At 50.0% G+C, this 20,853-nt stretch overlaps 3 protein-coding genes across 3 annotated transcripts; 2 read left to right on the forward strand and 1 right to left on the reverse strand.

The window, feature by feature from the left end:
• Positions 1-542: 542 nt before the first annotated feature.
• On the reverse strand, positions 543-3,286 carry L3040_007928 (uncharacterized protein; the record flags this gene model as incomplete). Its single annotated transcript, XM_007295575.2, has 7 exons — positions 543-1,337; positions 1,385-1,642; positions 1,693-1,974; positions 2,025-2,633; positions 2,686-2,957; positions 3,022-3,192; positions 3,277-3,286. The coding sequence occupies 7 exons, from the start codon at positions 3,284-3,286 to the stop codon at positions 543-545; spliced, it is 2,397 nt and encodes a 798-aa protein (XP_007295637.2).
• Positions 3,287-5,142: 1,856 nt separating this feature from the next.
• L3040_007929 (uncharacterized protein) lies at positions 5,143-11,646 on the forward strand (the record flags this gene model as incomplete). Its single annotated transcript, XM_007295574.2, has 5 exons — positions 5,143-8,758; positions 8,850-10,152; positions 10,241-10,832; positions 10,909-11,322; positions 11,380-11,646. 5 exons carry the CDS (start codon positions 5,143-5,145, stop codon positions 11,644-11,646), a joined length of 6,192 nt encoding a protein of 2,063 aa, XP_007295636.2.
• Positions 11,647-13,915: 2,269 nt separating this feature from the next.
• L3040_007930 (uncharacterized protein) lies at positions 13,916-15,338 on the forward strand (the record flags this gene model as incomplete). The annotated part of the gene is made up of 2 exons (XM_007295573.1): positions 13,916-14,662; positions 14,742-15,338. 2 exons carry the CDS (start codon positions 13,916-13,918, stop codon positions 15,336-15,338), a joined length of 1,344 nt encoding a protein of 447 aa, XP_007295635.1.
• Positions 15,339-20,853: the final 5,515 nt, after the last annotated feature.

Genomic DNA, 20,853 nt, shown 5'->3' on the forward strand with positions numbered 1-20,853 from the left:
CTAACTCACCTATACCTCCACTACGCTGAGACCCGGCTTCACCTGACGGGGATTTGTGTTGATGGATATGTTGTTGTTGTCGTCTATCAGTTAGTTGTTGGAAGCGGGGATGACGAGCGGAAATGCCAAGGACCAGTTCCGAAATATTGCTTCGCTAGACCCTTGATTTCTTGCAAGGCTGAGGATCGTTCGCCAGAGATTGACAGCGCGTAGTGAGAGGTGAAACCGGATGAAGAGATATGGTTGCTTGTGATACATAGGTTTTGTGCTGGGATTTCGTGTGCGAGATGTGATGCTGCTGAAATAAGATGCACTATTCTTCAAAACAGCCCTCAAGCATAAAAGTAAAATGGCTTTGTATTTCGGAAAATTTGCATAGCGTTCAAAAACCCATGATTGTTGATTGATCACGTTGCCTCTCCCCTTTCCATACCTAGGTATGCACCTAAAAGTATAGATACGAGCAATTGGCGATGCTTCCTGATCCGTAGTCCTGTTAAGAATACAACCACCCAAACTCCTTGGGATATCAATATCATTCGTCACCAAAGCTCACATGTAGGCTTCTTATCCATACATTTGAAACTGTCCTTGAAGTCCCTCGAGTTTGCCATCGTTCCCAGAATTCTTGCCCACTTAGGAGCATGAGGATCCGTATAGATGCGGTTGATAGCCGTCTCCTTTCTGCTCTTCCCGCACCACCAATTGGCATAGCTGACGAAGAAGAGTTGTTCTTGGGAGAAGAAATCCAGGCCCGGGAGATCTTGGTTGGGGGTTTCTGCTCGGCGCTTCTGCCACGCACCGAAAGCGGCTGTGATGCCTCCAGCGTCGGCAATGTTCTCACCAAGAGTGAGTTTTCCATTGACGTGCAATCGTCTTTCATCAGGACCTGGAACGGTGTACTTATGATACTGGTCAATGAAGCATTCTGCGCGCGTTTCAAACCCCTCAACTGTGTTATTAGTCCACCAGTCTGTGTAGTTTCCGTTCTGGTCATAGTGACGGCCTGTGGAGTCGAAAGCGTGGGAGAGCTCGTGTCCGGAGACGGAGCCAAACGCACCATAGCTCACATACTGTGGGATCGATGCATCAAAAACGGGAAACTGCATGATACCGGCAGGAAAGACAATCTCGTTCCCGGGTGGGTTATAGTAAGCATTGACCGTTGGGACAGTCATTCCCCACTCATCACGGTCAACTGGCTTTCCCAGGCTGGACCATTCGTGGGCGACTTGGAAACGGCTCATAGAAAGAGCGTTCTGGAAGAATGTAGTCGGCGTGATGTTGATCGTTTGGTAGTAAGTATGTAAAGCTGAAGGATCCATGATTTCTGGGCTCTACAGATGGTCAGTACCAAGCCACCTTCTCAAGATACAAAACGTACCTTCGTCGGGTAGCCGATTTTTTGAACGATTTTGTGGACCTTCTCGATCGCCAGATCAATGACGCTCTTGTCCATCCAATCCGTCTTCCTGAGCTTTTCAATGAAAGTCTCTTTAATGTCAGACACGATTTGGTCACCAAGCTTCTTTGCCTTCTCTGAGAATGCTTTCTCTACGAAGAATCGGCTCAGAATCCAACCAAGTCCATCATCAACATGTCCAACGCAGGTCCTCCAACGATCTTGGGTGGAATCCGCGTCCTGTAGATGTTAGCGACACTGTAGAGAACCACTAGACCTTGAACTAGTACCTTGCCTTGAAGCTCATTCACAAATTTCGTGTAAGGGAGAAGTGCCTCTGATTCGACCACCGAAGAAAATGCCTGAATTGCTTTCCACATGAAATATGTCTGCAAGACCTCTTTGGAAGAGCTCGACAGGATTTTTGTAAGGTTCTTCTGATAGGAAGGTGAAGCTACGATGATACGGTTTGTTTTGACATCGGCTGGTTCGAGCTCCTTGACTATCATCGCTAAATGAATCTGTGGAGTAAGTGCGTCTGCGTCTCTAATAGACATCGGGTTGTAGTATTTCTGAGAAAATTAGCTCTGGTGTCACTCTTGAGAGAATATTGCCGGCTTACTGTAACATCAACGGCGTCCTCTGCATCTGGAGATGCTGCTGCCAATTTCTTCTCGAATTCCACAATCTCATGGGCAAATTCCTGGCTATGACCTATCGACGCGATTTTGCCATAGCCACTGGATTTTATCAATTGGGCATGAAGTGTTACATTTTCATGGGAATGGTCAGGATGAAGCATGGCCAGAACCTCCGCAATGACATCCTCGTACTTCTGAATCACAGCTGTATCGCTATACAGCTCCTTTGCAGGGAGACCAATTTTCCAGGGAGGTGATGCCTGGACAGCGACAGAATCCGGATTCTTATCATCCGCGCCAGCGCCGAACGAAAGCAGTGCCGGGATACCTAATTTCGAAAGATATGTCATCGTGGTGCCCAAATCCTTGCTATCCTCGGCACTGATGGGGGTTCTTCTGCGGAGTGCTGACTCCGTGGAAGGATAGAGATCTGCGACTTGGTGAAGAATCTCCTGTAATGGCTTCGGCCCCACATTCTTGATTGTGTCTTCGTCCATGCATGCATCATACGCGGCTTTCAATTTGCCGAAGTTCTGCTGGTCGACTGAGGAGAGGGTAGTAAGTAGCTGCGCAGGGGAGAAGCTCGAATGCTGTATGGTGGCGTTAGCATTTATCCTGCTCTGCTATCTCAAGTCTACACACCTCCGATTCCTCTGGGTAGGGCGTCTCTAAAATGTGCCTCAGTAGCATTTGAGAGTTCTCCTGCATGATAGTACCAGTAAAGGCATCTCCTTGATCTGGTCTAAGATCATGACGGTCGCCCCATCCTCCACATACCAGCTCTTCAAAGTTATCACAGGGGTCTATATTCTTGTAGTCGGGCGATAGGTTGTAAAGGATTTCAGAGGAAGCATGAATGCATGCAGGAGTTACGCAGACCGAGGATTTGGAGGGCGTTTTCTTGGAGCGATAGGCTAGGAAGAAGTATAAGCAGGGTTCCAGCCTTTGAAGAATACGAGCCCAGAAATCGGTGCTCACTTCCAAAGAAGACGCATAGAACAATGATAATAGCCAAAAGCAACAGGCTCATGAATATGACAACGGCATGGCGAGCCAACCATCGGGCTGCCTTCTTGGGGCGGGCATCGTCGGCTTTCGAGTTTGTGTTGAAATTTGAAAGCAGCGGGACTCGCTCGTCAGCGTCCGGACCTGTGTTGAGCAGCGTCAGTAAGTATAGTCTGGAAGCAGTTGATACGAATTGGGGATACCAAACATGAAGACTGGTGATCGTACCTCGAGCCATCTTGTCCTGCTGCACCAGTATCGTATAGTCAGCTGCTAGGAGCCAGCTAATACGGTAGCAGGTGCAAGCTCCTAGTGAATCTGGAAACTCGAAGCTTGCGTGCGGATACCAGACAAAGGAAGCACGGATTAGCAAATTGGGCCGCAGTTCGGGTTGTCTGACAGACGAGCAGTTGTTGCTGGATCCAGTCCCAGGCTTTCACCAGCACTTCTATATCTGCCAAAAGCCGAGCCAAAAAACGAAATGGCTCTGTCCAAACTGTGTTGCTGGTGGGATGGGGAGGGCGACTGCGAGGATGATTGAGGTTGAGCTTAGACTATGGATAAGCTAGTACGACAGACTGCGGAGAAGCTTCTTTCCTCTCTGGGTTGCAATGCCGACTCGTTCTCGTATCGACTCGTAGCTACAGAGTACCGGTACAACTAACTACATTACTCTCCGCACACCTACGGGACTAACTACCTAAGTACAATTAATACCGTACGTGCTACCTACCGGTATAGGTACATTAACTTCGAAGTTCGCGTGCTGAAAACAAATCACGTGGGTAATCCTCCGGCCCATGCGGGCTCAGGCATCGAGAAGCAAGTGAAACCTTAAGCTCCATGCAGCAGCGTCATTGACGTCATAGGAGCCAGGGGACCGGACCAGCCACTCTATTGTACAGTATAAGACGAGCCCGCTGTCAACTTTCCCGCCTGGTTGCGTGCGATAGCCTTGATCAGGACTGACCTGCTACTATGTGAAAAGCATGATTCATATCCTCAATCTGTATGATCTGAAGCAATTGAAATATCAAATCGAGGAGTCGCGCATCCTGTAGTCGAGGAGAGATTGATATCCTTGCAGTATTTATTGCCTTTGACATGGTACATGGTAGGTGCAAGGATTTGTACGTGAGTGATATACGGTACGGAACGGAGTACACGATACTGTACCGGTACCTAAATAGATATACTGCAGCCGTGGAATAGCCTCAACAGCGGGTCATCGATCGCTCCCCGTGACACGAAGACATTCAGCTGTTTGTATAATCGGTGAATATCACCACCGGTCGCATGGCTGGCGCATACAGTAGAAGGGAGGTGGAGGAGACCTGAGAGGAGGTAAGGTGGTGAATATTATCAGATAGAAGAGAATCGAATAATTGATTACCTATATTGGCGCAACGTCTGGCTGGCTCTTTTGACGGCCCTCTTTTCTTCCCCCACTCGTGCATCCACTTTAAAGCATTCGATCTTCTTGACACCCCTTCCTTGCCCTACAATAATACAACAAAATACAACAGAACACATCCTCGATCCTCACATTCGCCCATAAGCGTCAGTGCTTTGTTGTTTTCACCGGCTTTTGCGACCAACGTCGACTAGGTTACTTTGGTCCCCTCCATGCACTGCTGAACAAGTGAATGTTCCTGCTCTTGTATTCCAGCAGATAGGCGACGCTACGTCATTCCTCAGTACCCACCGCCTGCTTTCTTTCCGACCGACTTTACCTCGCCTCCTCTGTGCTCGCCGCGCTTCGCTCGCAGAAATCGATCAATACCACAAGACCACAAGACCACCGCCGCCTTTTCATATGACGTGCCGGAGACTAGCGATAACGAGCCCTTCATCCTGCGACTACAGCACTGCGCCGCTGTTATCCTGGAGTAGCAACAGGTCCTCGAGTTTGCAGGGGGCGCTTTTAGAGGCAACGGGATGCTACCCTCAAATTCTCCTCTCGCAAAACACTCCCTTTCGCACACCCGCCGTCCAAGCAACTCACGAACTTCTAAAAGCGATAAATCCGCGACAAAGCCTGCGAAGCATGGAATAAAACAAGGTGCCTCTTCTCTGTCCAAGAGCCAGGACTCGATGTCCGATCTGCATTCTGGTGCAGAGGCACCTTCACAAGACTCCAGTGATACGGATACAGCGCATAGTTATGACAGCAAGGAATCGGACAGGCCAAAAGCAGCATCATTGGATGGACGGCGTCTATCTAAAGCGGATTTGAAAATTCAAGACAGGATCGAAATAATCAAAGGAAGCGAGAAAAAGGCTAGACATGGCAAATTTGAACTTCCTACGAACACTACAGCGGAGGAAGTCGAAAGGCTAAGAGCGGCTATGAGCGCGCAACTGCAGCTCAATCAGCATCGTGACAGACTGGCAAGACAATTAGGAGGCGCTACGGGAGAGAAGGAGACTGCTGGGACTATCACTCCAACTGGGAAGTCAAGAGTTTCTCCTATTCACGAAGAGACCATATCTCCATCCTTAGAAGAAGCCTTTGCGACTCCTATAAATGCTGGTTTGGAAACAACATCAACAGAATCAGCCAGGACTATCCGAGGTGGAATCACGCCTGGGCTTATGGCAGCTAGAACACCTTCATATCCTTTCCCGCCCATGCGAACTCCAGGACAGTTGAGCTTTAATGGACATAAACCGTTCACAGCTTTGTCCCCTACAGTAAACCCTTCGAACTATGCAGGTGGCTCCTTCAACTCTGGCTTACAGGACCGAGTTCTATCTGGCTCAAGTACTCCGGCTTCCACGATGAGATTTCAGCCTACAGAAACGTCTGAATCGCAAGGGGATCCTAACTTCGAAGCGCCTAATCTCTACGATCTGAGTCTCATGCTATCTTCTGAGCCTGGCCTTGATCCGTGGTGGACGACGGTTGTTGAGATCATGAGGAGCATCTATCACGCGCACAGAGTGACTCTATCTGTACCGGCTGATCCCACCGATGTTGAGAATGTCCCTTGGGGCCAGAAAGCAACATTTAATGCTGTGGGGGAAGACGAGTTAAGCCTCGCATATCTGCCACGGGGAAGCAGCCTAGTTCCCAGCAGTGGTGATACTAACGATACCTCAAATTCAGAAGATACAAATCAGATGGAAGAGGCTTCGCCTATATACGGCAGTCCATTGCGGCCCGGGCTTCAGAGTAGACATTCCTTTACGGCGTATGAAGATACTAAACGGGATCCGATTTCGACATCCTTGGTGGCCAGAGCAGCAAGGCCCAGTCCGTTGACCAGAGCAAAAAGTTACCTCTCTGCACGTCCAGACCTCCCACCTCGAACTGCGACTCTCCAAAATGCAGAGCTTAGCCTTCAATCTCTCCAAGAACATATGGCTTTTGAAGACGCAAAACGTCAGACAACGGAATGGGAGAATCGGACAGGCGCAGAAAGAGATGTCAAAGGCAGAATTTTCTCGGTCCTACAAGCCTTGGATTACGAAGCTGAATCTCTTATTGATAATAGAGGTGTTTCTCGGGTGGTGGAGCGTGGGAAAGTCATCGCACTCACTCGTGACTATCCATACGTGGAGACTTCCAAGGATGAGAAAAGTGGCAGCAGCAAATCATCAAATCCAGGTAATAGATCCAAAGGCGTACCTATTGATGAACAAAAAACCCCTCAGATGCCAGATATAGGCTCACGGGTCTCCTCGTTCTTTGGCGGTAGATTAAGAAAATCAAGCAGCCCACGTACTTTAAGCGAGAAAGGAAAAGGTTTCTCGATGAGGGCAGTTGAAGATGTAGAGGGTCAAGCTTTCCCGAGATACGAGGAGTACGAACAGGCTCCACCTTCACCGTGGTCTCAATCGCCAGCGCCATCTCCAGCAGTGAGAGTGGAAACCTCCGACAACCCATTCTTTGCAAACATCCCGATCGATGAAGAGACGTTCAATCCTCAGCCTGCGCCTGCTGATTACGCCGACTTACCTCCACCTCAAACGATCGGCAATGATCGATCCTGGACGGTGCTCCATGTGCCTTTGATTCATCCATTGCTGTCAAAGCCGGTCCAATCGTTTCGTCTGGATGCTGCTGCTATGGAGTTCAAATCTGCTGGTCGTGGGAGAGGCAACGACAATAATGCAAAGGATGGAGAGGAGAGAGTCAAAGCCAGGGATTCGATCAAAGAGAAGCAAACGCCGATTGCGATTCTCTCCATTCTGACCCCAGTGATTCCATATCCTTCCACCTTGAGACGTTCTCTTGAGCACCTGGCCCCTCATCTTGCTACCTCATTTTCGCTGTGCCGGCATTTTACGAACCTAGAGACGGAGGTCTCAGGCTTATCTCGAAAGCGTCCTCAGACTGCAGGATTCGGCGCCGTTGCCGGTGGCCGTGTTCCCGAGGACAGACTGAGAGGAATTCACCCAGCATACTGGCCTACTGAGGAGAACGCATCCCAACGGTCTGCTGCCGATAGTATCACGAGTCCAAGCGACTACTCAGGCGTTTCGAGAAGTACGGCTGGCTCTCCTGCTGGTACGCCTGGATGGGACCCTGGCAGTGTGGGACTCTCTTTGGATAAGAGATCGAGCGGCGGGAGCCCAGTTTTCGCTCCGGGGGAAGGCTACTTCAGTAACAGAACTCGGCCAGGTGTTGGAAGAGTTGATACTGGCTCAGCCAGTTGTATCACCGGTGCCCGTCAGTCATCCAAGGAATCTTCACCAGCCGATACGAGATCTCAACGGTTGCCTCGCACTTCTGAGGAGAGGTCAAGAGATCCCGAGACCCCAACATGCGACTACGGTGATGGGAGCCCAAAGGACAAACACAAGCAAGATGAAAGCTCCTCCACTGAAACTACCGAGAACCGAGATGTCAGCCCTTCGAGACAGGTTCAAGATACGCAAATTTCTCCTCGCCGGCTTGCCATGCGTACAGCTTCCAACCAATGGCCCGGAAGATCTGAAAGACAGCACACTCAGCTACACTCATACGGAGCAGATTTTGGCGCTACCTTCCAGTCACTGCCCGCAACTACCCCATCTACTAAAGGCCCTTCGACTGCAAAGGCGCAATTACAGCCAGTAACCTCTTCAGTAGCCCCTGAATATATGCCACCGCCATCAGATCGCGTCAAGGGCATTATGCTCGACTCTTTGCCCATGCACATCTTCATTGCTCTGCCCCCGACAGGAGAAATGGTTTGGGTTAACAGCCGCTACCTCACATACAGAGGACAGAGTGTCAAGGATCTTCACGAAGACCCATGGGCCAGCATTCATCCTGCAGAACGTGAAGAGTATCTGAGAGCTTGGAGTCATGCGATTCGGAGTGGCGAACAATTTTCTATGCAGGTGCGACTGCGGAGATTTGATGGTGCGTATCGCTGGTTCTACACCCGGGCCGTTGGCCTTCGAGATAGTCGTGGGGTCATTGTTCAGTGGTACGGCACGCACATGGATATTCATGATCAGCACATTGCCGAAGTAAAGGCCGCTAGACAGGAGGAGATAGAGGCGTCGGAGGCTAAGCACCGACTTCTCGCAAATCTTATTCCCCAAATCATTTTCTCGGCAACAGAAGACCAAGGAGTAACGTTCGCGAACCAACAGTGGCTTTCGTACACAGGTCAAGACTTCGAGGATGCTATGGGACTAGGGTTCATGGATTTCGTGCATCCAGATGATCTAGCGAGATGCCATATTCCGACCAGCTTCTCTCCCATACCTTCAGGTAAGCTCTTTTCCTTTGCTGAAAGTTGTCGCCACGAGTCAATGGCCTTCGCCCCACTTAGCTTCGACGTATGCTGATGTGTACCGAGTAGTTCACGTGCCCAGAAAACCATCGGCGCCCAGCCGAAATCCTTCCCAAGCTTCCTCTGGGGGTATATCGAGCAAATCTGTTGTTTCTGAAGCCCCAACTGAGCGGACCATCAAGGGTGTCCACCAATCTCTGTCTAGGACCAATAGTTCGAGCGGTGGTTCAATTTATGAGTTTCCGAGTAGTGACCTATCCGAGCTGATGAAAGCTGGTGTGATCAAGGTGGAGGTAGACGGCAATGGTCGGACTTCTTACAGCACCGAAGTGCGGCTCAGATCCAAGTGTGGAGAGTATCGATGGCATCTTGTCCGTTGCGTCGAAATCGACAACATCAATCTCGGAATTGGCAACGGCTCCTGGTTCGGCGCCTGTGCAGACATTAACGATCATAAGCTGCTGGAGATGAAACTTAAGGATGCCATGGAGTCGAAGAGCAAGTTCCTGAGCAACATGTCTCATGAAATTCGAACTCCTCTCATCGGTATCTCCGGAATGATCACATTCTTACAGGATAGTCAATTGGACGATGATCAAATTGATTTCTGCAACACAATCGCCTCCAGTGCCGAAGGACTCCTAAATATCATCAACGATATCCTTGACCTCGCGAAAGCTGACGCCGGTATGATGAAGCTCCAGTACGATTGGTTTCATACCCGCTCTCTGGTCGAAGAGGTTAACGAGATGGTTTCAACCATCGCCATGACCAAGCACCTTGAGGTCAACTACGTGGTTGATCCAGAAGTGCCAGACATGGTCAAAGGCGATAGATTTAGAGTCCGACAAGTCCTTCTAAACGTCATCGGTAACGCTATTAAGTTTACGGATGCTGGGGAGGTTTTCAGCCGATGTACGGTGTTGAAGGAGCAGTCGGCAAATGCGGCAGAAAATGAAATCATCCTCGAGTTTTCCATCATTGATACCGGCCGTGGCTTCACGCAAGAGGAGGCGGAGAAGATATTCAAGCCTTTCAGCCAAATTGATGCAAGCAGCACACGCACACAGGGAGGAACTGGCTTAGGTCTTGTCATTTCCAGACAACTTGTCGAACTCCATGGTGGTATGATGGAAGGCACTGCCACCCCAGGCAAAGGCGCAACTTTCACCTTCTCGATCAAGTTTCAATTGCCTACCGCTGAGGACCATCCTCCGCCTTCCGAAATTCACACACCAAGCACTGTCCCATCGACCAGAGCATCGCTTAGATCTTTGGTGTCATATGACACGACGGCACGTGCTATCCAGCAGGCAGGCGGAAACCCTATTCTGGCCGGCAGATTATTTAGCTCCTCGCCAACAGCAGAAAGGTATGATTAAGCCCCATGAAGCTTTGAAGGGTCTATCTTTTCTTGGAACCCACATTCCATAAAGAATTTGGCTAACATCAATGCACAGTCCACGTACTGAATCCTCGAGCACCGGCTCTCAAGGGGTCAGATCGTCGAGTAGTTCTGCTCCATCATTTCACTCGACTAGATCGCAGATTACGCATCGTTCTTCAAGCTCTTCCCTGCCCCCAGCTTTGGCGAGTTTTGAAGAAGCAGCTCGAGTAATCGCGACGGATCCTTTGAGCATGAAGTTGGAGCTTCCAGACCGTGTTTCGCCGACCTCGGTTACAGAACAGCTATACTCGACATCACCAAATGCCACGCCTACTCCAACAGGACAATTCAGTCCGCCTAATTATGCCCTCGACGCTAAGCTTGATGTTGAAATGAAGCAATTCCGTCCGCCCATGTATTCGATTCTGCTCATCTGCCCTCAGGAGCACAGCCGGGAAGCTACAACTCAACACATCGAGATGACTTTGCCCAAAGATGTCCCACACAAGATTACCGGCTTGGCAAGCGTGGATGAAGCTCGTACAATGATTGCTGGAGAGAATCCTATCATCTTCACTCACATCGTCTTGAACCTGGGCGTAAGCGACGATATTGTTGTTTTGGTTGATCAGATTATGGGCTCGATTTATATGCCTTCGACATCGGTATGTGTCTCTCCGCGATCCTGGCCACAAGTTTTATTGGACACCTTCATGGGCATTACTGACCTTTGTTTGATAGATCGTTGTTCTTTCTGATCCTGTCCAACGACAAGAGGTGATGAAGATGGCGACCGACTACAATTATGAGCAACTTGCAAAGGACAATCGTCTTACATTCATCTACAAGCCGGTCAAGCCGTCCAAATTTGCAGTAATATTTGATCCAGACAAGGAAAGAGATCTCAGCACAGACCGAAACCGGTTCCAATCTCAGCAACAAGTAGCTCGCAGCAGACAGAACTACTCTGATATTCGAGAGCGAGTGGGTGACAGGGGTTATCTTGCCCTGCTAGTGGAAGACAACTTAACAAACCAGAAGGTCCTACGCAAGTTCCTGGACAAGATTGGTATTCGGGTTGAGGTAGCCTTAGACGGTGTCGAGTGTACAGACAAAGTCTTCTCAAAGCCCCATGGCTTCTACTCTTTGATTTTGGTAAGTCAACCGACCCCAATGCGATCTTCTCAACAGGACCTAATTTCTTCCACACAGTGCGATCTCCATATGCCGAACAAAGACGGCTATCAGACCTGCCGCGAAATCCGGGCTTGGGAGCGCAAGGAAAAGCATGCACGGATGCCCATACTCGCCCTCTCCGCCAACGTCATGGCAGAGGTCAAACCTCAGTGCGATGCCGCCGGTTTCGACGAATATATCACCAAGCCGGTTGATTTCAAGAGCCTCAGCACAGCCATGATCAACCTGCTGGACCCTGAGGATCCCAAAGCTGCGGCTAGGGTCTTGAAGGGCTTCACGTAACCCCTTTTTTTTTAATCTTCTGGATTCTTGCTTGCGCACTTGCATATTGAGTTTTCACGGCGTTGGTTTGGGGGTTAGCCTGAAAGCGCAATCTAAGATTCCCTTCTTGTAATTGAAAGTAGGCTTTACGGCATAGCGTTGCGGGCTCTTCCCTAGGCGGGTTGTTGGCCTTGATTTTTTTCTGCCTCGGCTCTCTGAAAACACCTGGTCGCCTTCTGTGAATGGAGGGAGGCGGATGAGATACAATGTAAATTATGTATGACTGGACGGACGGCTCACTGTGATAAGGTGACGGTGGTGGTGGGGTTACGGATGATAATGAGTGAGCTAGGACGGATCGATGGATGGGTGAATGGATAGATGGGGGTAGAGTAGACTATCTGATCTAAAGTTCTGGCTCCTGACTCTTTCATTCTCTTTCTTTCTTCTTCTGTTTTTTAACTGTGCTTGCTGGCTAGGTCATATGTGGGTGAGTGGTATGTATGTGTATATGTATATGTATATGTATATGTATATGTATATGTATATGTATATGTATATGTATATGTATATGTATATGTGTATGTACATATATACGTGTATATGAGGTATATATATGTGTATGTGTATATGTATATTTATGTATATATATATATGTATATATATGTACATGTGTATATGTGTACATGCTTAAAGCTTAAAGCTCAAGGCTTAAGTTACAAGCTGCGGTTCGTTTGTCCGTCCGTCCATCTATCCATCCATCTTGCCGTCCATCCTCCCGTCTCTCTCTCTCTCTCTCTCTCTCTCTCTCTCTCTCTCTCTCTCTCTCTCTACCCCCCCACCCAATTCCCTATCCAAGGCGCATACCACGTAGGTAAGCAGAACGTAGAATCCAGGCTTAGTACTCCAGAGTAAAAGAAGCAGATGGATAGCGGATCTGATCCGCGAGACGGAAGGAAAGAAGAGGTTGAGGCGTTGAGAGGCTGAGAGGCTGAGAGTTTGGGTTCTGTAACTGCTATGCTATGCTATGCTGTCTTGTCCTATCTTGTTCTGGATACGAAAGGAAGACTGGAGGGGAGCGTGGGATGATGGATGATGGGTGGCTTGCTCGGATGGATAAAAGGTAGTGTGTATATATGTATGTATGTATGTATGTATGTATGTATGTATGTATGTATGTATGTATGTATGTATGTATGTATGTATATATATATATACATATACGAATATATCTCTCTATAACTCTCTCTATCTCTCTCAATCTCAGCCGCTGACCTGCTGCTAATCTCTCAGGCGTGGGGGGCCAAAAAGAAAAAAAACAAAAAAAAAACAGGGAAACTCCCCCCTCCCCTCTTTCCCCCCACCCCCGAAAAAAAAAAAAAAAAGAGAGAGAGAGAGAGAGAGAGAGAGAGAGAGAGAAGAAAAGAGAAAGAAAAGGGGGGGAGGCAGTTTCTGCACTTTGATGGGGGAAATAGGTTTCATTACGTATATGGATGGATGGATAGATGGATAGATGGATATATGTATTTACGTACATGTATATACGTATATGTACATACATACATACAAATATACATTCATATATGAGTAAGTACGTACGTACATACATACATACATACATACATACATACATACATACATACAAGTAAGCCTACATAAAAGCTAATTTTATTTATTTATAAATACGAGAAAGAAAGAGAATCTCTCGTAGCTGATGACTGACCGACTAACTGACTGACGGAGGGATAGAGAAACAGTCACGGTGATTAAGCTGGGAGGATATCGTGTGATTCTCTAGTTTCGAGAGTACAATAACAATAACAGCAGCAGCAGCAGCAGCAGCAGCAATAATGATAACAACAGCATACGGCCCCCAAAGAAACCCCGTACCCGTCCTCATCAGGGATCTCGTCGTCTTCGTGGTCTCGTCTCCCCCCCCCCCCTTCCCCCCTTTGACTCGCTCGCTTAAAAGAACAGAATTCGGGGTTCGCGCCGGGCTCAACTGACGGAGTCAGTCAGCCCCCACTTCCCCGACCTTCATCCCACTCCCTGCCATGCCCCCTCATGCGTGAAAAACCCCGTCTCTTCATCGTCCCGACTCCATCGTGGACGTCTTCTCAACAGAGCGGCTCGCTTCTTTGGTACACACACACGCCTTGACTTCGTGCTCTCGTTTCGCAACCCGAGAGAAACCCACGCGTTCGAACGGGACGGGTTGAAGCTCGTTCTGGAGATCACTTCACCTCACCACCCTCAGAAACGCGAGATAGATTTCCAGGGTCCGCGAAGCATGTCAGGTAAGGTGGCCTTTCTCGGCCTCGGGGCCATGGGCTTCGGGATGGCGACAAACCTCCTCAAGAAAGGCTTTCCAGTGACGGGCTTTGACGTCTGGCAGCCCACCCTGGACCGGTTCGCTGCCGCCGGCGGGAAAGCCTCCACCTCTCCCAGGGAGACCGTCGTCGACGCCCAATACGTCGTCTTCATGGTAGCGACGGCGGCACAGATACTGACTGCATTGTTCGACGAAGAGAATGGGGCTGTTCACAGTCTGGGCAAGGGCGCAACGGTGATACTGTCAAGTACTGGACCACCAGAACACGTGCCCCACGTCCGGCAGCTGCTCGATGAGAAGTACGACCGGAGCGACATCGAGCTGGTCGATGCGCCTGTGTCCGGTGGCACGATCCGTGCTGCAGCCGGCACACTGACCATTCTCGCTGCTGGGCCGGCGTCTTCTCTCGTTGCGGCGAGACCGGTGCTCGACGCCATGGCGGGGGGGAGTCTGTATATCATCCCTGGGGGACTGGGAGCCGGGACCAACGTCAAGATGGTGCACCAGGTGCTGGCTGGCATTCACATTGCCATGGCGAGTGAGGCGATGGGGTTTGCGGCTGCGTTGGGACTGAATACGAAGCAGGCGTTCGAGCTGTTGAAGGCGGGACGGGGCACGAGTTGGATGTTTGAGAACCGGGTGCCGCACATGCTCGTGGAAGACAAGACGGTCTACTCGGCGCTGAACATCATTGTGAAGGATATCGTGAGTCCACTCCTTGCTCCGTGGTGATCGATCTGGCTTGCGAGCGAGGCTCCCCTCGATGTTGACATCTACATGTCAGGGTATCGTGACGGCGGGAGGTCGCTCAGCAGACTTCCCACTCTTCCTCTCCTCGGCTACGGAACAAGTCCTCGCTTCGGGAGTCAGCGCTGGACTCGGCCTCGTCGATGACGCGGCGCTCGTCGGGGCGTACCTCCCGCAAGATCCCCAGCTCGTTCGCCAGCTTGCGTCTCCGGCAGCGGCTCTGGCCGCCGACGACCCGAAGTTGCGGCTGGTGGAGAAAATCATGGCGGGTGTGCACTTGGCTGCAGCCGCGGAAGCGATGTCGCTGGGCGTGAAAGTTGGCTTGGACGCTCGGAAGCTGTTTGAGATAATCTCGACGGCGGCGGGAACCAGTGCCATGTTCGTCGACGGAACGCAGCAGTTGCTGAGTGGGCGTTGGAACGTGGGGTTGACGGTGGATGACGTGGTTGCCGAATTGGTGGAAGCCGTGGCCGAAGCGCATCGGATGAAATATCCCCTTCACCTGACGGGGACTGCGTTGCAGCTCTTCCAGCTGGCGAAGCTGAAGGGGCTGGGGCGCGAGCCGGGCATTGCGGTCTCGAAGGTGTGGGATGGAGCTGAAGGGCCGTGGTTCCCTCGGTCGGGAGGGAAGTAGATAGGTAGACAGGTCGGTGGGAGGGTAGGTAGATAATCGGCTACTCTAGCATCAAGATCAAGATCAAGAGATGGAACCGAAACACCGAGCCCGTTGCATCGTGACATCCTGACATCTTGACTGCCACAGGTGAAGTTACCAGCCACGGAATCCACGCATCCTGGAATACCCCTCAGGGCGAAGCGTACTGCGTGTGGGGGCTGATCGATGCAGAGCGGATTGCGGAAAGAAAGGGAAACTACGTAACCACCTAAGGATTCAGGAATCAGGAATCGGGAATCGGGAAGGCCCGTCGGCTCGGGACTGCGACTCGGGATGATACCGTACCTCGATATATCGCACGTCCGAGCGAGCGGACGGGATGTGTGCGCTGGTCAGAATGACCATCGCCTCATCCGTGATAAGCCAGCGCACCCATGGCTGTTCTCTAGAGAGATCGCATGCAGCGGAAGAAGAGTAACACGGCGGATTCTGGTATCGGGGCAGTGTAGCTGGCTGGCGGCTAGGTATCCTCTCACGTTCCTAGACACCATTGCGATGCCAATTGTATATATATATAAATATATATATATATACACCCCCCTGTACAGCACCTCACGAGAACCCATCCCCAACGCAAAACCTCCCTCACAAAGAAAGCAGCAGAGAAATCAGCCGAATCTCTCTCTGTCTCTCTCTCTCCCTCTCCTTAAACCAGACCCAGTTCTCGGAACCGCTTTCGAAAAGCTCACCTGCATACGGTACCTTTCAAGGCCGCGGGGCACTCGAACGGTCCTCTGACAGAAAAAAGAAAAAAGAAAAAAGAAAAAAGAAAAAAGAAAAAAGAAAAAAGAGAAAAAAAGAGAAAAAAAGAGAAGAAAAAAAGAGAAAAAAAAAGAAGAAGAAAAGAGAAAAAAAAGAAGAAAAAAAGGACGGTCAACAGACCAATCCAAATCAGTACCTACCTTAAAGGGGAATGCAAAAGCATTCAGACGATCAGCTGATCATCCGATAACCATCTCTTTCAAGGACGATTTCAATAAGTCAGCATAGCTAGCTAGCCAGTGGATCCCCCTAAGCCGATACTTAAAAACCACGTCGAATCCGAAAACCCACGATTTAAAATTTTTTTTTTTTTTAAATCGTCGCCCAAATAGAACGATTCATTTCAATCGATGAAACCGTTTTTTTTTTTTTTTTAAAAAAAAATACTCGTCTTTTTTGTATAAAAAACCCGTCTTGGGGGACCGTTCTCGGGCGTTCGAAGCCCCGTCTCTGTCTTACAGCCGTCCCAAGGCCGGCCGTCCCTGAGCTGAAACCCCGTCCCGGAGAGCGTGAGTTAGGTAGGTAGGAAGCAATAAATACTCATTTTATTGCTTGCTGGTTTAGGTATCTACCCTTTACGACCTCCGCCACTTACTACTCCACCCCTTCTTTATCCTACTCCCGGTCCACTACCTCTGTACGAGGGCTGTGAGGGTGGCCGTCGGACGCGGGTAGACTTTTGCTCCATCGAGCGATTCCGATGATGAATTTTTTTTTAAAGCGGTGATGTAGGTAGGTAGGTACCAGCCGTGGCCGCGATACCGAGAAAAGATCTTGGCGGCGAACTTCTCAGATTAGTATGAAAAAAACAATTTTATGGAAAAGATGATCTCGATCTAGAGCTAGCTATATCTGCTTTCAGATGGTGATCGAAACTATTTTCAAATTTTTTTTTTTAAAGAACGAGCTTATTCATGAGGTTGTTTTTTTTTTTTTAAAAAAAAAGACGGGGACGGCTATGGGACGGCTAGAAGACGGTCTCTTTTAATGGGACGGACGGTCTTTTTCGATAGACTATTCTTGAAAAGAGCTGAGGACTGAATTTATGCGGTCTAATGGCCGTCTCTTGTAAAAGAGGATCAGAGGAACATTTACTACGTAAATGACCCCCTACCTGCCTTTAAGGTACCTCATCGACTTCCCGACCCGTCCCACGCAGAGAAGCGGCCTCTCTCTCTCTCTCTCTCGACCGTTCCCGACGCAAGACCTACCTCCCTACCTCCCTACCTACCAACCAACCTACCAACCAACCAACCAACCAACCTACCCGTCGACCCCGGGCCGTGGAGTGTAGTGAAAGAAGAGACAGCGAAAGAAAAAGGAGAACAAAGGGAAAAGGAAAAGCTAAGTACGGTCGGTCGGTCGGTAAGTAAGGACCGAGCGGGAATGTACGTAGGAAGCGGGTTTATGCTTTGCGGTACCTATCAGTATTAGTATCAGTATCAGTATCAGTATCAGTATCGGTATTAGTATTAGTAGGTATTAGTAGGTATTAGTAGGTATTAGTAGGTATTAGTACGGTATTAGTATTAGTAGGTATTAGTAGGTATTAGTAGGTATTAGTAGGTATTAGTAGGTATTAGTACGGTACGTGTCAGCTTTTGAGAAGAGGGAGGAGAGGGTCCGCCCGGCCGGCGGGTTTTCCAGGACGAAGGACCAGGACGAGGTTCGCGTGGGAGAGACGGGTGCTGGTGAGAGAAGGCTGTTTGGTCGGTTGGATAGATGGATAGATGGATAGATGGATGGATGGATAGATGGATGGATGGATAGGTCTGAGAGGGTCTCGGTTAGGAGTGACGATTATGGGGGGAGACGGTACTGAGTACCGGTAGATACGAATGAATCTTCCTTTTCTGGTCTCATCGACGAGGGGGCTACTACGGGTACTACCTAGGTACCTACCTACCTACTGACCGTACTGTACAGTACCGGTACTCAAAGTCAAAGAGCATCCCTACAGTCCTGTAAGAGAGACGGTCCGTGGACCGTCCGTGAGCCGTCCAGATGACCCCCCGAAGGTCTGACAGCTCGAGGCTTTTGCGACCGGTACCTACCTACCTACCTACCTACCGGTACCTACACCGCTGGAACCGCTACGCACCGATGATGTTGTGTGCGCCTGCGCAGAAACTAGTAGTACTACCTACCCGCCACTAAGGCAAGTAAGTAAGGTACCTAATCGACACGCAGCTAGCCGACTCCGGTAAGCTTTAGAAGACGGGTTTCAGAGCGTTCTTTCGAGTCGCAGCAGGTACCTACTAGTACGTAGTAGGTACCTAGGTAGCGTACCGGTACCGCTAGTCTTAAAGGCTGTAAGGAGGCCCACCTAAGCGAGCCGACGATTACCGTACTTTCCTTTCCTTTCGCGCGAAACACAGATAGTACCGGTAGGTAGGTAGTAGTACTTACCCTGTGAGAATCGACGGGGTACGGGATGGGTGGGGATCTACCACGTGATGGTTCGGCTGCTAATCTACTTATTTACCTACCTACTTACGGTACCTAGGTCCCTCTTCTCTGACTCGAGATTGGGGGCGGTGGCTTGCTGGGTTTTCGCTCTCTGTGGTGTGCTCCTCGGCGGGGTGGGGTGGTTGGTTGGTCGGGCTGGACCCTGGAAGGGGATGACTGCGGTGGAGATGAGATGGGATGAGATGGGATGAGATGGGATGAGATGGGATGAGATGGGCTGTGATAGGCTGTGGTGCGACCGGGAGGAGCTGGCGAGCTGAGGTACCTACGTAGGTAATGTGATATTGATAGTAGTACCGGTATGTTGTGCGACCACCAACACGGGAGGGAGGGAGGAAGGAAGGAAGGAAGGAAGGAAGGAAGGAAGGATTATCCTGGGGACAGCCGGAAAACGGGTTGACGGCGCGTGAGCCTGCTTTTGCCCCTCTTTTCTCAACCGACGGTCCACGGACGATGGGGAGGTAGGTGTCAAGCAGGTGTCAAGCAGGTGTCAAGAATCCAGAATCAAGAATCAAGTGTCCAAAGTATCGAATCGGACACGATACGATACGATACGATACAACATGATCACCCGCCCGCCATCTCGACGAGCCCGTTCCCCTGTCCTGTCCTGTCCTGTTCTATTCTGCCCTGTTCTACCGGTATTCTGTTCTCGACTTCCTGCTACCGGTAGTCGTCGCTGTCCCAGTCCCGGTACTTACTTAAGGCTGAAACGCTCTAGAAAAGAAAACCCAAAAAAAAATCAAAACAAAAAACGAAAAAAAAAAAATTCAAAAAATCCCCGAATCCGAATTCTGGAACGAAAGAGAGAGAGAGAGAGAGAGAGAGGGAGAGAGAGAGTTGAAGGATCCGGCAATGCGCAGATCGACGCCGTACCGCACCGCGGCACCGATACCACTCCTCCTACTCCTACTACTATTACTTACTACTACTACCTACTACGAAGCGCCCCAGAGCGGGATCGGAGCCGCAATATACGTAGTAGTACTACGTCCTAGTAAAATACCCACAAGCCAACAAAGCACCCGAGCTCTAGCAAAGAAAGAAATACGTAGAACTGTAAATGAAGAAATGAAGAAATGAATGAATACCGGTAGATAGATAGATAGATGTAAGTATTGGAGTATAAAATCGATTTCTCTTACGTAGTAGTGTAGTGTGGGTATCTATACCTAGGCGAGCGAGCGAGCGAGCGATCAGGCGATCAGGCAAGCGATCAGTCAGTCAGTCAGTCAGTCAGTCTATCTCCGTGCTCGTCTCGCGCTTTGGATATGATACTGTAGGTAGGGAGGTAGGGAGGGAGGGAGGGAGTCTAAGCAGTGCAGTGCAGGCAGGCACGCAGGCAGGCAGTGAGTGAGGCAGTGGACTTGGACGACCGACTATGACCGTGTCCTCAGTACCTAAGGTAGGTACTACTACTTAAGTAAGTAAGTACTTATAGTATAAGTAGTACGTAGTAAGTAGTAGTAAGTACTAGTACCTCCAACGCTGCACTTACTATATACTGTATCATAGTAGTAATACCACCCACCACCAGCCGCATACCTACCGGTACCGGTATCCAGCAGGGTTTCCTCAGCGCACACGCCCTCGAGCGCCGACTGTCCCCTGGGGTTGCGAGAGGGGATTGTCAATACTACGTATAGTACTATGGCAAAGTAGGGCTTCCCGAGGCCCGCCTTGCCGACTCGGGAGGCAGGCAGGCAGGCAGGCAGGCAAATCTTGCTCGGGGGCTAATTTTACTACGTATTTACTACTGTACTGCTGTACTACTGTACTACTGTACTATACTGGGTATACTATACTCTACTCTACTACTGGGTATACTGCGTCCTTTACTTTACTTTACTTTACTTTACTTTACTTTACTTACCCCCCAGCGGAGACGGGGATAGGGATGGGGATGGGGGATGGGTGCCGTTGGGAGGGATGGCAAAAGGGTCAGGGTCAGTGTCAGTCGACAGGGATGGCGTGGCTGGACGCGCAGGGCGGAGCGGATGGATGGATGGATGGATGGGTAGGTGGGTGGGTGGGTAGGTGGGTAGACCCGGGAACCTGGCTCGCGTTCGCAGGAATGGCCCCGTACGAAGTACGTAGTACGTGAGGAGGAGGAGGAGGAGGAGGAGGAGGAGCTGGCTGGGATCATACCTGTACGGAGGAGGAGGAGGAGTTGTACTTACTGGGGATGCGGAGCCTTTTTTTAGGACTGGACAGGACTTGGGGTGCCGTCGACTACCGGTAT

The sequence above is a fragment of the Drepanopeziza brunnea genome, assembly GCF_022702325.1.
Source record: "Drepanopeziza brunnea f. sp. 'multigermtubi' strain 214-2 chromosome Unknown ctg14, whole genome shotgun sequence".
Lineage (NCBI taxonomy): Eukaryota > Fungi > Ascomycota > Leotiomycetes > Helotiales > Drepanopezizaceae > Drepanopeziza > Drepanopeziza brunnea.